This window comes from Entelurus aequoreus, linkage group LG23 (assembly GCF_033978785.1).
Source record: "Entelurus aequoreus isolate RoL-2023_Sb linkage group LG23, RoL_Eaeq_v1.1, whole genome shotgun sequence".
Taxonomy (NCBI): domain Eukaryota; kingdom Metazoa; phylum Chordata; class Actinopteri; order Syngnathiformes; family Syngnathidae; genus Entelurus; species Entelurus aequoreus.
Window position 1 is genome coordinate 8631564 of NC_084753.1, and position 14563 is coordinate 8646126.

At 39.5% G+C, this 14563-nt stretch overlaps 1 protein-coding gene across 1 annotated transcript in view; it reads left to right on the top strand.

The window, feature by feature from the left end:
• The window catches only part of dapp1 (dual adaptor of phosphotyrosine and 3-phosphoinositides), a 49734-nt gene that overhangs the window by 11024 nt on the left and 24147 nt on the right, over window positions 1-14563 (top strand). The window contains exons 5-8 of the mRNA XM_062035138.1: window positions 1872-2002; window positions 3687-3734; window positions 13799-13861; window positions 13935-14020. Coding sequence (XP_061891122.1) covers window positions 1872-2002; window positions 3687-3734; window positions 13799-13861; window positions 13935-14020 — 328 coding nt within the window. The remainder of the gene's footprint in view (window positions 1-1871; window positions 2003-3686; window positions 3735-13798; window positions 13862-13934; window positions 14021-14563) is intronic.

Genomic DNA, 14563 nt, shown 5'->3' on the forward strand with positions numbered 1-14563 from the left:
AGACAACTGCTTTGTGGACTTACCTGCAGAAAGTAGGACTGCATCGCTGTGTGCCAACAACTGGAGAGCTGGACGACATTCAAGTGTCTTTACTTCATCTGACATGATAAAAAAAAACAAATAATTTACAAGACGCTTCAGGAGTCTCAACAACACCCGAAAATGGCAAAAAATGTTTATTCTTTAGAAAACTTGTTTTCGCTAAAATGTCGTAAGGGAGGATCCTTACACAACAATTTTAAGAACGGTCTTGCTTCAGCAGCACAATACTGGTGCTGTAGTTGTAGGAGATGTCTCAAAACCTCATCAGGAGTCTCGACAACACCCGAAAATGACAGAAAATGTATATTTTTTGAAAACTTTTTTCCGCTAAAGAGACGTAAGAGGGGACCCTTACACAAAAGCTAAAAAAAAAAATGTCTTGCTTCAGCAGCACAATACTGGTCCTGTAGTTGTAGGAGTTGTCTCAAAACCTCATCAGGAGTCTCGACAACACCCGAAAATGGCAGAAAATTTATATTTTTGGAAAAACTTTTTTTTGCTAAAATGTCATAAGGGGGGACCCTTACACAACAATTTTAAGAACAATCTTGCTTTAACAGCACAATACTGGTCCTGTAGTTGTAGGAGTTGTCGCAAAACCTCATCAGGAGTCTCGACAACACCCGAAAATGGCAGAAAATGCATATTTTTGGAAAACCTTTTTTCCGCTAAAATGTCATAAGGGGGGACCCTTACACAACAATTTTAAGAACGGTCTTGCTTCAACAGCACAATACTGGTGCTGTAGTTGTAGGAGATGTCTCAAAACCTCACCAGGAGTCCCGACAACACCCGAAAATGGCAGAAAAGTTATATTTTTCGTAAAACTTGTTTTCGCTAAAATGTCGTAAAGGAGGACCCTTACACAAACATTTTTAGAATGGTCTTGCTTCAACAGCACAATACTGGTGCTGTAGTTGTAGGAGTTGTCTCAAAACCTCATCAGGAGTCTCGACAACACCCGAAAATGGCAGAAAATGCATATTTTTCATAAACATTTTTCCGCTAAAGAGTTGTAAGGGGGGACCCTTGCACACAAAAAAGCAAAAAACGGACTTGCTTCAACAGCACAATACTGATCCTGCAGTTGTAGGAGATGTCTCAAAACCTCACCAGGAGTCTCAACAACACCCAAAAATGTATATTTTTCGAAAACTTTTTTCCGCTAAAATGTCGTAAGGGGGGACCCTTACACACAAATTTTAAGAATGCTCTTGCTTCAGCAGCACAATACAGGTCAAAACCTCATCAGGAGTCTCAACAACACCCGAAAATGGCAGAAAATTTATATTTTTAAAAAACTTTTTTTCCGCTAAAGAGTTGTAAGTGGGGAGGGACCCTAACACAAAAGCTAAAAAAAAAGGCTGTCTTCCTTTTCATTTTATTCTGAAAGGATCCCCGTATAGCGGCTAGATTGGCATCCTGTGACGTTATTGTCATGATAGTTTGGTCACATCTCCTTCATTTAGTGTTCATTTCTCTCGTCTTAGTTGGGGACACTCATTGTTGGCACCTGCCTCTGCTTCGCTCACCTGCTCCTGATCACTAATCAAAGAGCTATCCATACGTTCCCTGTTCTCCACTCAGTCTGCCAGTTCCGACACATCTTATATGTGCAGGAGTATTGCATACATCATAATAAAGTATTGCATACATCATAATAAAGTATTGCATACATCATAATAAAGTATTGCATACCTCATAATAAAGTGTTCACATGTTGAAGTACCCTTTACAAAGTTGAAATCCACCCCAAACGACCACTTAGTGGTTGCCAAAAAGTGTCATTCAAACAGTATCATTGTTTCTCTTCTTTGGACTGTGGTCAGGAACCCTGATGGTGCTGAAGAGTCCGTACCCCTGCAGGGTGGAAGAGCCGTCCATCTACGAGTCAGTGCTGGTGCACACCGCTCTGCAGACGGGCCGCACCGAACAGGACTTGGTAGCCAGCGCACCCTCGGTAGGAGAATTCCTGCTTCTGTTGCCAAAAAAAATGTAATCCCGACTAACTTGATCCAGGTGTGATGAACCCAGTTACACACTAGTACTAACAGTACACTAGTACTAATAGTACACTAGTACTAACAGTACACTAGTACTAATAGTACACTAGTACTACTGCTAATAGTTGGCAAACTACACTAATTCACACTCGGTGTCAATTGTTTTAGTTATATTGTAAAACTTAGAACTAAAATCCTCGAAACGGGACTTATAAACGTGTTAGCATATTTGCTAAAGCTAACGATGACGTAGAAAAATGCGTGAAAACACGCCCAAAAAACCTCCCACATGGGACGGTTTAGTCAGTATGAATTAGTTTTAGTTGTATTGTAAAACTTACAAACTAAAATCCTCAAAACGAAACGTCTAAACGTGTTAGCATATTTGCTAAAGCTAACGACATAGAAAAATGCCTAAAAACACGCCCAGAAAACTTACCACATGGGACGGTTTAGTCAGTATGAATTTGTTTTAGTTGTATTGTAAAACTTACAAACTAAAATCCTCAAAACGAAACCTTTAAACGTGTTAGCATATTTGCTAAAGCTAACGACATAGAAAAATGCCTGAAAACACGCCCAAAAAAACTTCCCACGTGGGGCGGTTTAGTCAGTATGAATTTGTTTTAGTTATATTGTAAAACTTAGAACTAAAATCCTCGAAACGGGACTTTTAAATGTGTTAGCGTATTTGCTAAAGCTAACCATGACATAGAAAAATGCATGAAAACACGCCCAAAAACCTCCCGCATGGGACGGTTTAGTCAGCATGAATTTGTTTTAGTTATATTGTAAAACTTACAAACTAAAATCCTCGAAACAGGACTTCTAAACATGTTAGCATATTTGCTAAAGCTAACGACAATGTAAAAATATGCATGAAAACACGCCCAGAAAACTCCCACGACTGACGGTTTAGTCAGCATGAATTTGTTGTAGTTATATTGTAAAACTTACAAAGTAAAATCCTCTCGAGCAAAAACACTACGGACGAAACGGGGACTTGTACTTCCGGTTCAAGGCTCAAAACAGGAAATACATTTTCAGCCCGCAGCACTTGCAGTGAGCGAACAACAACAGACTTTTTTTCAACGTCTCTATCGGTGTTATATGAAAACTGTTATGGCCGTTTAGCAAAGAAAATCCATCAATTAGCCAGACCGTTTTGATAAGCCGCAGGGTGCAAAGCGTGGGGAAAAAAAGTAGCGTCTTATAGTCCGGAAAATACAGCATATATGTCAGTTTATTTGACGTGATACAAACTTTTATCTCAGCTGTTTGTCTATTCTGTGGAGGAAAGTAGTCAACTACAGAACTGGCACCCGGAGATGTTAAAAAAAAAAGTATTGATTTTGAATGGAGAATAGATTCTGAATCGAATCGTTACTTGCAAGAATCAAATCCAATTAAATGGTGTGGAGAGTCACAGCTCCACCAATATTGATAGAACTATTGGTGTCGATTATTTTACTACAGTATATATATTTGCAGTAATAGATCCATTAATTAGCCGCGCTGGTTTACAAGCCGCAGGGTTCCAAGCGTGGGAAAGCAGTCTGTAAAATACAGTACATATGTCAGTTATGTGGCTCATGAATAAAAAATGGTACAGTAAGTGAGTGTCAATGGTTGCATTTTTAGTTGGGCACAAAGGAAGGATACCTGCTGAAACAAGGGGCCATCGTGAAGGTATGGACTGTCCCTCATCCTCGCCTTACATGCTGTCAAGTCTTGGGAGTGACTTTATTTGTTTTCATTTCTCTGATCGCCATAATAAAAGCCTTTCTCACAGTGCATTAGGAAAGTATTCACAGCGTTGTTCCAAGATGGAATCCTTGTCCTCCAAATTCTACACACAATGACAATGTGAAACTGTTTATTTATTTATTTAAATGAAGAGCACCTCTCAAGCTCCGTCAGGTTGGTGTTGGTGTTCATCCCGGATGTCTCTGTACGTCGCTGCATTCATCTTTCCCTCTATCCTGACTGGTCTCCATGTTAATGTTGCTTAAAAGCATCCCCACACTATGATGCTGCCACCACCATGCGTCACTGCAGGGATGGTATCGGCCTGGTTTCCAACAAACATTCACGCCAAATACTTCAATGTTGTCTGGTCAGAACAGAGGATTTAGTTCTTGTGGTCTGAGAGTCTTTCAGGTGCATGTTGACTTACTTGTTAGTTTCTTGTGGTCTGAGAGTCTTTCAGGTGCATGTTGACTTACTTGTTAGTTTCTTGTGGTCTGAGAGTCTTTCAGGTGGATGTTGACTTACTTGTTAGTTTCTTGTGGTCTGAGAGTCTTTCAGGTGCATGTTGACTTACTTGTTAGTTTCTTGTGGTCTGAGAGTCTTTCAGGTGCATGTTGACTTACTTGTTAGTTCTTTGTGGTCTGAGAGTCTTTCAGGTGCATGTTGACTTACTTGTTAGTTTCTTGTGGTCTGAGAGTCTTTCAGGTGCATGTTGACTTACTTGTTAGTTCTTTGTGGTCTGAGAGTCTTTCAGGTGCATGTTGACTTACTTGTTAGTTCTTTGTGGTCTGAGAGTCTTTCAGGTGCATGTTGACTTACTTGTTAGTTTCTTGTGGTCTGAGAGTCTTTCAGGTGCATGTTGACTTACTTGTTAGTTTCTTGTGGTCTGAGAGTCTTTCAGGTGCATGTTGACTTACTTGTTAGTTTCTTGTGGTCTGAGAGTCTTTCAGGTGCATGTTGACTTACTTGTTAGTTTCTTGTGGTCTGAGAGTCTTTCAGGTGCATGTTGACTTACTTGTTAGTTTCTTGTGGTCTGAGAGTCTTTCAGGTGCATGTTGACTTACTTGTTAGTTCTTTGTGGTCTGAGAGTCTTTCAGGTGCATGTTGACTTACTTGTTAGTTTCTTGTGGTCTGAGAGTCTTTCAGGTGCATGTTGACTTACTTGTTAGTTCTTTGTGGTCTGAGAGTCTTTCAGGTGCATGTTGACTTACTTGTTAGTTCTTTGTGGTCTGAGAGTCTTTCAGGTGCATGTTGACTTACTTGTTAGTTTCTTGTGGTCTGAGAGTCTTTCAGGTGCATGTTGACTTACTTGTTAGTTTCTTGTGGTCTGAGAGTCTTTCAGGTGCATGTTGACTTACTTGTTAGTTTCTTGTGGTCTGAGAGTCTTTCAGGTGCATGTTGACTTACTTGTTAGTTTCTTGTGGTCTGAGAGTCTTTCAGGTGCATGTTGACTTACTTGTTAGTTTCTTGTGGTCTGAGAGTCTTTCAGGTGCATGTTGACTTACTTGTTAGTTTCTTGTGGTCTGAGAGTCTTTCAGGTGCATGTTGACTTACTTGTTAGTTTCTTGTGGTCTGAGAGTCTTTCAGGTGGATGTTGACTTACTTGTTAGTTTCTTGTGGTCTGAGAGTCTTTCAGGTGCATGTTGACTTACTTGTTAGTTTCTTGTGGTCTGAGAGTCTTTCAGGTGCATGTTGACTTACTTGTTAGTTTCTTGTGGTCTGAGAGTCTTTCAGGTGCATGTTGACTTACTTGTTAGTTTCTTGTGGTCTGAGAGTCTTTCAGGTGGATGTTGACTTACTTGTTAGTTTCTTGTGGTCTGAGAGTCTTTCAGGTGCATGTTGACTTACTTGTTAGTTTCTTGTGGTCTGAGAGTCTTTCAGGTGGATGTTGACTTACTTGTTAGTTTCTTGTGGTCTGAGAGTCTTTCAGGTGCATGTTGACTTACTTGTTAGTTTCTTGTGGTCTGAGAGTCTTTCAGGTGGATGTTGACTTACTTGTTAGTTTCTTGTGGTCTGAGAGTCTTTCAGGTGCATGTTGACTTACTTGTTAGTTTCTTGTGGTCTGAGAGTCTTTCAGGTGCATGTTGACTTACTTGTTAGTTTCTTGTGGTCTGAGAGTCTTTCAGGTGCATGTTGACTTACTTGTTAGTTTCTTGTGGTCTGAGAGTCTTTCAGGTGCATGTTGACTTACTTGTTAGTTTCTTGTGGTCTGAGAGTCTTTCAGGTGCATGTTGACTTACTTGTTAGTTTCTTGTGGTCTGAGAGTCTTTCAGGTGCATGTTGACTTACTTGTTAGTTTCTTGTGGTCTGAGAGTCTTTCAGGTGCATGTTGACTTACTTGTTAGTTTCTTGTGGTCTGAGAGTCTTTCAGGTGCATGTTGACTTACTTGTTAGTTTCTTGTGGTCTGAGAGTCTTTCAGGTGGATGTTGACTTACTTGTTAGTTTCTTGTGGTCTGAGAGTCTTTCAGGTGGATGTTGACTTACTTGTTAGTTTCTTGTGGTCTGAGAGTCTTTCAGGTGGATGTTGACTTACTTGTTAGTTTCTTGTGGTCTGAGAGTCTTTCAGGTGCATGTTGACTTACTTGTTAGTTTCTTGTGGTCTGAGAGTCTTTCAGGTGGATGTTGACTTACTTGTTAGTTTCTTGTGGTCTGAGAGTCTTTCAGGTGCATGTTGACTTACTTGTTAGTTTCTTGTGGTCTGAGAGTCTTTCAGGTGCATGTTGACTTACTTGTTAGTTTCTTGTGGTCTGAGAGTCTTTCAGGTGCATGTTGACTTACTTGTTAGTTTCTTGTGGTCTGAGAGTCTTTCAGGTGGATGTTGACTTACTTGTTAGTTTCTTGTGGTCTGAGAGTCTTTCAGGTGGATGTTGACTTACTTGTTAGTTTCTTGTGGTCTGAGAGTCTTTCAGGTGCATGTTGACTTACTTGTTAGTTTCTTGTGGTCTGAGAGTCTTTCAGGTGGATGTTGACTTACTTGTTAGTTTCTTGTGGTCTGAGAGTCTTTCAGGTGCATGTTGACTTACTTGTTAGTTTCTTGTGGTCTGAGAGTCTTTCAGGTGCATGTTGACTTACTTGTTAGTTCTTTGTGGTCTGAGAGTCTTTCAGGTGCATGTTGACTTACTTGTTAGTTCTTTGTGGTCTGAGAGTCTTTCAGGTGCATGTTGACTTACTTGTTAGTTTCTTGTGGTCTGAGAGTCTTTCAGGTGGATGTTGACTTACTTGTTAGTTCTTTGTGGTCTGAGAGTCTTTCAGGTGCATGTTGACTTACTTGTTAGTTTCTTGTGGTCTGAGAGTCTTTCAGGTGCATGTTGACTTACTTGTTAGTTCTTTGTGGTCTGAGAGTCTTTCAGGTGCATGTTGACTTACTTGTTAGTTTCTTGTGGTCTGAGAGTCTTTCAGGTGCATGTTGACTTACTTGTTAGTTTCTTGTGGTCTGAGAGTCTTTCAGGTGCATGTTGACTTACTTGTTAGTTTCTTGTGGTCTGAGAGTCTTTCAGGTGCATGTTGACTTACTTGTTAGTTTCTTGTGGTCTGAGAGTCTTTCAGGTGGATGTTGACTTACTTGTTAGTTTCTTGTGGTCTGAGAGTCTTTCAGGTGCATGTTGACTTACTTGTTAGTTTCTTGTGGTCTGAGAGTCTTTCAGGTGCATGTTGACTTACTTGTTAGTTTCTTGTGGTCTGAGAGTCTTTCAGGTGGATGTTGACTTACTTGTTAGTTTCTTGTGGTCTGAGAGTCTTTCAGGTGGATGTTGACTTACTTGTTAGTTTCTTGTGGTCTGAGAGTCTTTCAGGTGCATGTTGACTTACTTGTTAGTTTCTTGTGGTCTGAGAGTCTTTCAGGTGGATGTTGACTTACTTGTTAGTTTCTTGTGGTCTGAGAGTCTTTCAGGTGGATGTTGACTTACTTGTTAGTTTCTTGTGGTCTGAGAGTCTTTCAGGTGCATGTTGACTTACTTGTTAGTTTCTTGTGGTCTGAGAGTCTTTCAGGTGCATGTTGACTTACTTGTTAGTTTCTTGTGGTCTGAGAGTCTTTCAGGTGCATGTTGACTTACTTGTTAGTTTCTTGTGGTCTGAGAGTCTTTCAGGTGGATGTTGACTTACTTGTTAGTTTCTTGTGGTCTGAGAGTCTTTCAGGTGCATGTTGACTTACTTGTTAGTTTCTTGTGGTCTGAGAGTCTTTCAGGTGCATGTTGACTTACTTGTTAGTTTCTTGTGGTCTGAGAGTCTTTCAGGTGGATGTTGACTTACTTGTTAGTTTCTTGTGGTCTGAGAGTCTTTCAGGTGGATGTTGACTTACTTGTTAGTTTCTTGTGGTCTGAGAGTCTTTCAGGTGCATGTTGACTTACTTGTTAGTTTCTTGTGGTCTGAGAGTCTTTCAGGTGGATGTTGACTTACTTGTTAGTTTCTTGTGGTCTGAGAGTCTTTCAGGTGCATGTTGACTTACTTGTTAGTTTCTTGTGGTCTGAGAGTCTTTCAGGTGCATGTTGACTTACTTGTTAGTTTCTTGTGGTCTGAGAGTCTTTCAGGTGCATGTTGACTTACTTGTTAGTTTCTTGTGGTCTGAGAGTCTTTCAGGTGCATGTTGACTTACTTGTTAGTTTCTTGTGGTCTGAGAGTCTTTCAGGTGGATGTTGACTTACTTGTTAGTTTCTTGTGGTCTGAGAGTCTTTCAGGTGGATGTTGACTTACTTGTTAGTTTCTTGTGGTCTGAGAGTCTTTCAGGTGGATGTTGACTTACTTGTTAGTTTCTTGTGGTCTGAGAGTCTTTCAGGTGCATGTTGACTTACTTGTTAGTTTCTTGTGGTCTGAGAGTCTTTCAGGTGGATGTTGACTTACTTGTTAGTTTCTTGTGGTCTGAGAGTCTTTCAGGTGCATGTTGACTTACTTGTTAGTTTCTTGTGGTCTGAGAGTCTTTCAGGTGGATGTTGACTTACTTGTTAGTTTCTTGTGGTCTGAGAGTCTTTCAGGTGCATGTTGACTTACTTGTTAGTTTCTTGTGGTCTGAGAGTCTTTCAGGTGCATGTTGACTTACTTGTTAGTTTCTTGTGGTCTGAGAGTCTTTCAGGTGCATGTTGACTTACTTGTTAGTTTCTTGTGGTCTGAGAGTCTTTCAGGTGGATGTTGACTTACTTGTTAGTTTCTTGTGGTCTGAGAGTCTTTCAGGTGGATGTTGACTTACTTGTTAGTTTCTTGTGGTCTGAGAGTCTTTCAGGTGCATGTTGACTTACTTGTTAGTTTCTTGTGGTCTGAGAGTCTTTCAGGTGGATGTTGACTTACTTGTTAGTTTCTTGTGGTCTGAGAGTCTTTCAGGTGCATGTTGACTTACTTGTTAGTTTCTTGTGGTCTGAGAGTCTTTCAGGTGCATGTTGACTTACTTGTTAGTTCTTTGTGGTCTGAGAGTCTTTCAGGTGCATGTTGACTTACTTGTTAGTTCTTTGTGGTCTGAGAGTCTTTCAGGTGCATGTTGACTTACTTGTTAGTTTCTTGTGGTCTGAGAGTCTTTCAGGTGGATGTTGACTTACTTGTTAGTTCTTTGTGGTCTGAGAGTCTTTCAGGTGCATGTTGACTTACTTGTTAGTTCTTTGTGGTCTGAGAGTCTTTCAGGTGCATGTTGACTTACTTGTTAGTTTCTTGTGGTCTGAGAGTCTTTCAGGTGCATGTTGACTTACTTGTTAGTTTCTTGTGGTCTGAGAGTCTTTCAGGTGCATGTTGACTTACTTGTTAGTTTCTTGTGGTCTGAGAGTCTTTCAGGTGCATGTTGACTTACTTGTTAGTTTCTTGTGGTCTGAGAGTCTTTCAGGTGCATGTTGACTTACTTGTTAGTTTCTTGTGGTCTGAGAGTCTTTCAGGTGCATGTTGACTTACTTGTTAGTTTCTTGTGGTCTGAGAGTCTTTCAGGTGCATGTTGACTTACTTGTTAGTTTCTTGTGGTCTGAGAGTCTTTCAGGTGGATGTTGACTTACTTGTTAGTTTCTTGTGGTCTGAGAGTCTTTCAGGTGCATGTTGACTTACTTGTTAGTTTCTTGTGGTCTGAGAGTCTTTCAGGTGCATGTTGACTTACTTGTTAGTTTCTTGTGGTCTGAGAGTCTTTCAGGTGCATGTTGACTTACTTGTTAGTTTCTTGTGGTCTGAGAGTCTTTCAGGTGCATGTTGACTTACTTGTTAGTTTCTTGTGGTCTGAGAGTCTTTCAGGTGCATGTTGACTTACTTGTTAGTTTCTTGTGGTCTGAGAGTCTTTCAGGTGGATGTTGACTTACTTGTTAGTTCTTTGTGGTCTGAGAGTCTTTCAGGTGCATGTTGACTTACTTGTTAGTTTCTTGTGGTCTGAGAGTCTTTCAGGTGGATGTTGACTTACTTGTTAGTTTCTTGTGGTCTGAGAGTCTTTCAGGTGGATGTTGACTTACTTGTTAGTTTCTTGTGGTCTGAGAGTCTTTCAGGTGGATGTTGACTTACTTGTTAGTTTCTTGTGGTCTGAGAGTCTTTCAGGTGCATGTTGACTTACTTGTTAGTTTCTTGTGGTCTGAGAGTCTTTCAGGTGCATGTTGACTTACTTGTTAGTTTCTTGTGGTCTGAGAGTCTTTCAGGTGCATGTTGACTTACTTGTTAGTTTCTTGTGGTCTGAGAGTCTTTCAGGTGGATGTTGACTTACTTGTTAGTTTCTTGTGGTCTGAGAGTCTTTCAGGTGCATGTTGACTTACTTGTTAGTTTCTTGTGGTCTGAGAGTCTTTCAGGTGCATGTTGACTTACTTGTTAGTTTCTTGTGGTCTGAGAGTCTTTCAGGTGCATGTTGACTTACTTGTTAGTTTCTTGTGGTCTGAGAGTCTTTCAGGTGGATGTTGACTTACTTGTTAGTTTCTTGTGGTCTGAGAGTCTTTCAGGTGGATGTTGACTTACTTGTTAGTTTCTTGTGGTCTGAGAGTCTTTCAGGTGCATGTTGACTTACTTGTTAGTTTCTTGTGGTCTGAGAGTCTTTCAGGTGGATGTTGACTTACTTGTTAGTTTCTTGTGGTCTGAGAGTCTTTCAGGTGCATGTTGACTTACTTGTTAGTTTCTTGTGGTCTGAGAGTCTTTCAGGTGCATGTTGACTTACTTGTTAGTTCTTTGTGGTCTGAGAGTCTTTCAGGTGCATGTTGACTTACTTGTTAGTTCTTTGTGGTCTGAGAGTCTTTCAGGTGCATGTTGACTTACTTGTTAGTTTCTTGTGGTCTGAGAGTCTTTCAGGTGGATGTTGACTTACTTGTTAGTTCTTTGTGGTCTGAGAGTCTTTCAGGTGCATGTTGACTTACTTGTTAGTTCTTTGTGGTCTGAGAGTCTTTCAGGTGCATGTTGACTTACTTGTTAGTTTCTTGTGGTCTGAGAGTCTTTCAGGTGCATGTTGACTTACTTGTTAGTTTCTTGTGGTCTGAGAGTCTTTCAGGTGCATGTTGACTTACTTGTTAGTTTCTTGTGGTCTGAGAGTCTTTCAGGTGCATGTTGACTTACTTGTTAGTTTCTTGTGGTCTGAGAGTCTTTCAGGTGCATGTTGACTTACTTGTTAGTTTCTTGTGGTCTGAGAGTCTTTCAGGTGCATGTTGACTTACTTGTTAGTTTCTTGTGGTCTGAGAGTCTTTCAGGTGCATGTTGACTTACTTGTTAGTTTCTTGTGGTCTGAGAGTCTTTCAGGTGGATGTTGACTTACTTGTTAGTTTCTTGTGGTCTGAGAGTCTTTCAGGTGCATGTTGACTTACTTGTTAGTTTCTTGTGGTCTGAGAGTCTTTCAGGTGCATGTTGACTTACTTGTTAGTTTCTTGTGGTCTGAGAGTCTTTCAGGTGCATGTTGACTTACTTGTTAGTTTCTTGTGGTCTGAGAGTCTTTCAGGTGCATGTTGACTTACTTGTTAGTTTCTTGTGGTCTGAGAGTCTTTCAGGTGCATGTTGACTTACTTGTTAGTTTCTTGTGGTCTGAGAGTCTTTCAGGTGGATGTTGACTTACTTGTTAGTTCTTTGTGGTCTGAGAGTCTTTCAGGTGCATGTTGACTTACTTGTTAGTTTCTTGTGGTCTGAGAGTCTTTCAGGTGGATGTTGACTTACTTGTTAGTTCTTTGTGGTCTGAGAGTCTTTCAGGTGCATGTTGACTTACTTGTTAGTTCTTTGTGGTCTGAGAGTCTTTCAGGTGCATGTTGACTTACTTGTTAGTTTCTTGTGGTCTGAGAGTCTTTCAGGTGGATGTTGACTTACTTGTTAGTTTCTTGTGGTCTGAGAGTCTTTCAGGTGGATGTTGACTTACTTGTTAGTTTCTTGTGGTCTGAGAGTCTTTCAGGTGGATGTTGACTTACTTGTTAGTTTCTTGTGGTCTGAGAGTCTTTCAGGTGCATGTTGACTTACTTGTTAGTTTCTTGTGGTCTGAGAGTCTTTCAGGTGGATGTTGACTTACTTGTTTTGTTTACTAAGAGAGAGCTGGAGAGTTGCTGCAAAGAGGAACACTTGAAAGATGGGTGTGCCAAGTTTGTGGTATCATACTCAAGATGATTTGAGGCTGTAATTGCAGCCAGAGGTGCATCAACTAAGTATTGAGCAAAGGCTGTGAATACTTATGTACATGGTTTTATTTTATTTTAATTAATTTGCAAGATTTTTTAAACAAACTAATTCACATTGCTATTATGGGGTATTGTGTGTAGAATTTTGAGGGAAATAGTGAATGTATTCTATTGTACAGTAATGGAAACACCTAATTTGCAAACATTTAAAAAAAAAAAAAAAAATTCACATTGCTATTATGGGGTATTTTGTGTAGAATTTTGAGGACAAAATCAAATATTCTATTCTACAGTAATGGAAACACCTAATTTGCAATTTTTTTTAAAACTAACTAATTAAAATTGCTATTATGAGGTATTGTGTGTAGAATTTTGAGGACAAAAATTAATTTATTCTATTCTACAGTAATGGAAACACATAATTTGCTATTTTAAAAAAAACAACTAATCCACATTGCTATTATGGGGTATTGTGTGTAGAATTTTGAGGACAAAAGTGAATTTATTCTATTTTACAGTAATAGAAACACCTATTTTGATATATTTTTTAAACTAACCCACATTGCTATTATGGGGTATTGTGTGTAGAATTTTGAGGACAAAATCGAATATTCTATTCTACAGTAATGGAAACACCTAATTTGCAAAAAAAAATTTAAACGAACTAATCCACATTGCTATTATGGGGTATTGTGTGTAGAATTTTGAGGACACAATCGAAGATTCTATTCTACAGTAATGGAAACACCTGATTTGCAATTTTTTTTTAAGCTAACTAATTAAAATTGCTATTATGGGGTATTGTGTGTAGAATTTTGAGGACAAAAATTAATGTATTCTATTCTACAGTAATGGAAACACCTAATTTGCTATTTAAAAAAAAAAAAACTAATTCACATTGCTATTATGGGGTATTGTGTGTAGAATTTTGAGGACAAAAGTGAATTTATTCTATTCTACAGTAATGGAAACACCTAAGTTGCAAAATGTTTTAAACAAACTAATTCATATTGCTATTATGGGGTATTGTGTGTAGAATTTTGAGGACAAAATCAAATATTCTATTCTACAGTAATAGAAACACCTAATTTGCAAAAAAATATTTAAATGAACTAATCCACATTGCTATTATGGGGTATTGTGTGTAGAATTTTGAGGACACAATCGAAGATTCTATTCTACAGTAATGGAAACACCTAATTTGCAAATTTTTTAAAACAAACTAATTACAATTGCTATTATGGGGTATTGTGTGTAGAATTTTGAGGACAAAATCAAATATTCTATTTTACAGTAATGGAAACACCTATTTTGATTTTTTTTTAAACAAACTAATCCACATTGCTGTTATGGGGTATTGTGTGTAGAATTTTGAGGACAAAAGTGAATGTATTCTATTGTCCAGTAATGGAAAGAGTTAATTGAAGTCACTCCCACAACATTTGTCTCCTGTGCAGAATAATTGTAACGTTGTTGGTTAGCAGAACTGGAAGCAAAGATGGTTCACACTCAGCAGACATGAGCTGAAATACTTTAAAGACCAAACGGTGAGTCCAAGTCCTTGAACCTGATCCAACTTGAGTCGGGTGTGCTGGACCGTCTGCAGTCTCTGTGTTGCAGTCCCAGGACCCCATTCGGACCCTGGACCTGAAGGCGTGCTCTGCAGTCCAGTTTGATTATTCCCGGGAGAGAGTCAACTGTTTCTGGTAAACCTTTTTCATTTGCTAACTCCAACACCAAACACACCTTTAAGGTCACATTTACACAATTCCACATGTCCGGGGGGTCAATCAGCCATAATGAAACATCACTTACAGTACAATGTCTGCTCTCACTGAGTGTTGGCACGTTTTATTCCTGCAGAGATGAGTCCAACTTCTCAGTTTACGTCCTCATCATGTTACTATTTTGATCTGGGATCAACTCTCACAGGCTCCGAGGCGATAGAGCGGCTCAGCAGCCGATGATGTCACTGCATGAGCTCGCTACCTCCTCACATTAGCGCTCATAAGAACAATATCGCCAATATTCAGGTCACGACATCGTAAATGAAGTAATGTCGGCGCTTTTTTAAATGTATTTTATTGTGTTTTATGGTCAGAATATTATAAGCAGACTTTTATTGATGTTTATTTACCAGTTGGAGCGCATTAAAACCTCTAAAGTCTTAGTGGCCACATGCGTGGACAGCACCTTTTAGCTCTTATTTCCAAAATGGTGTACACTACTGAATTGGGGTCTTATGGCCA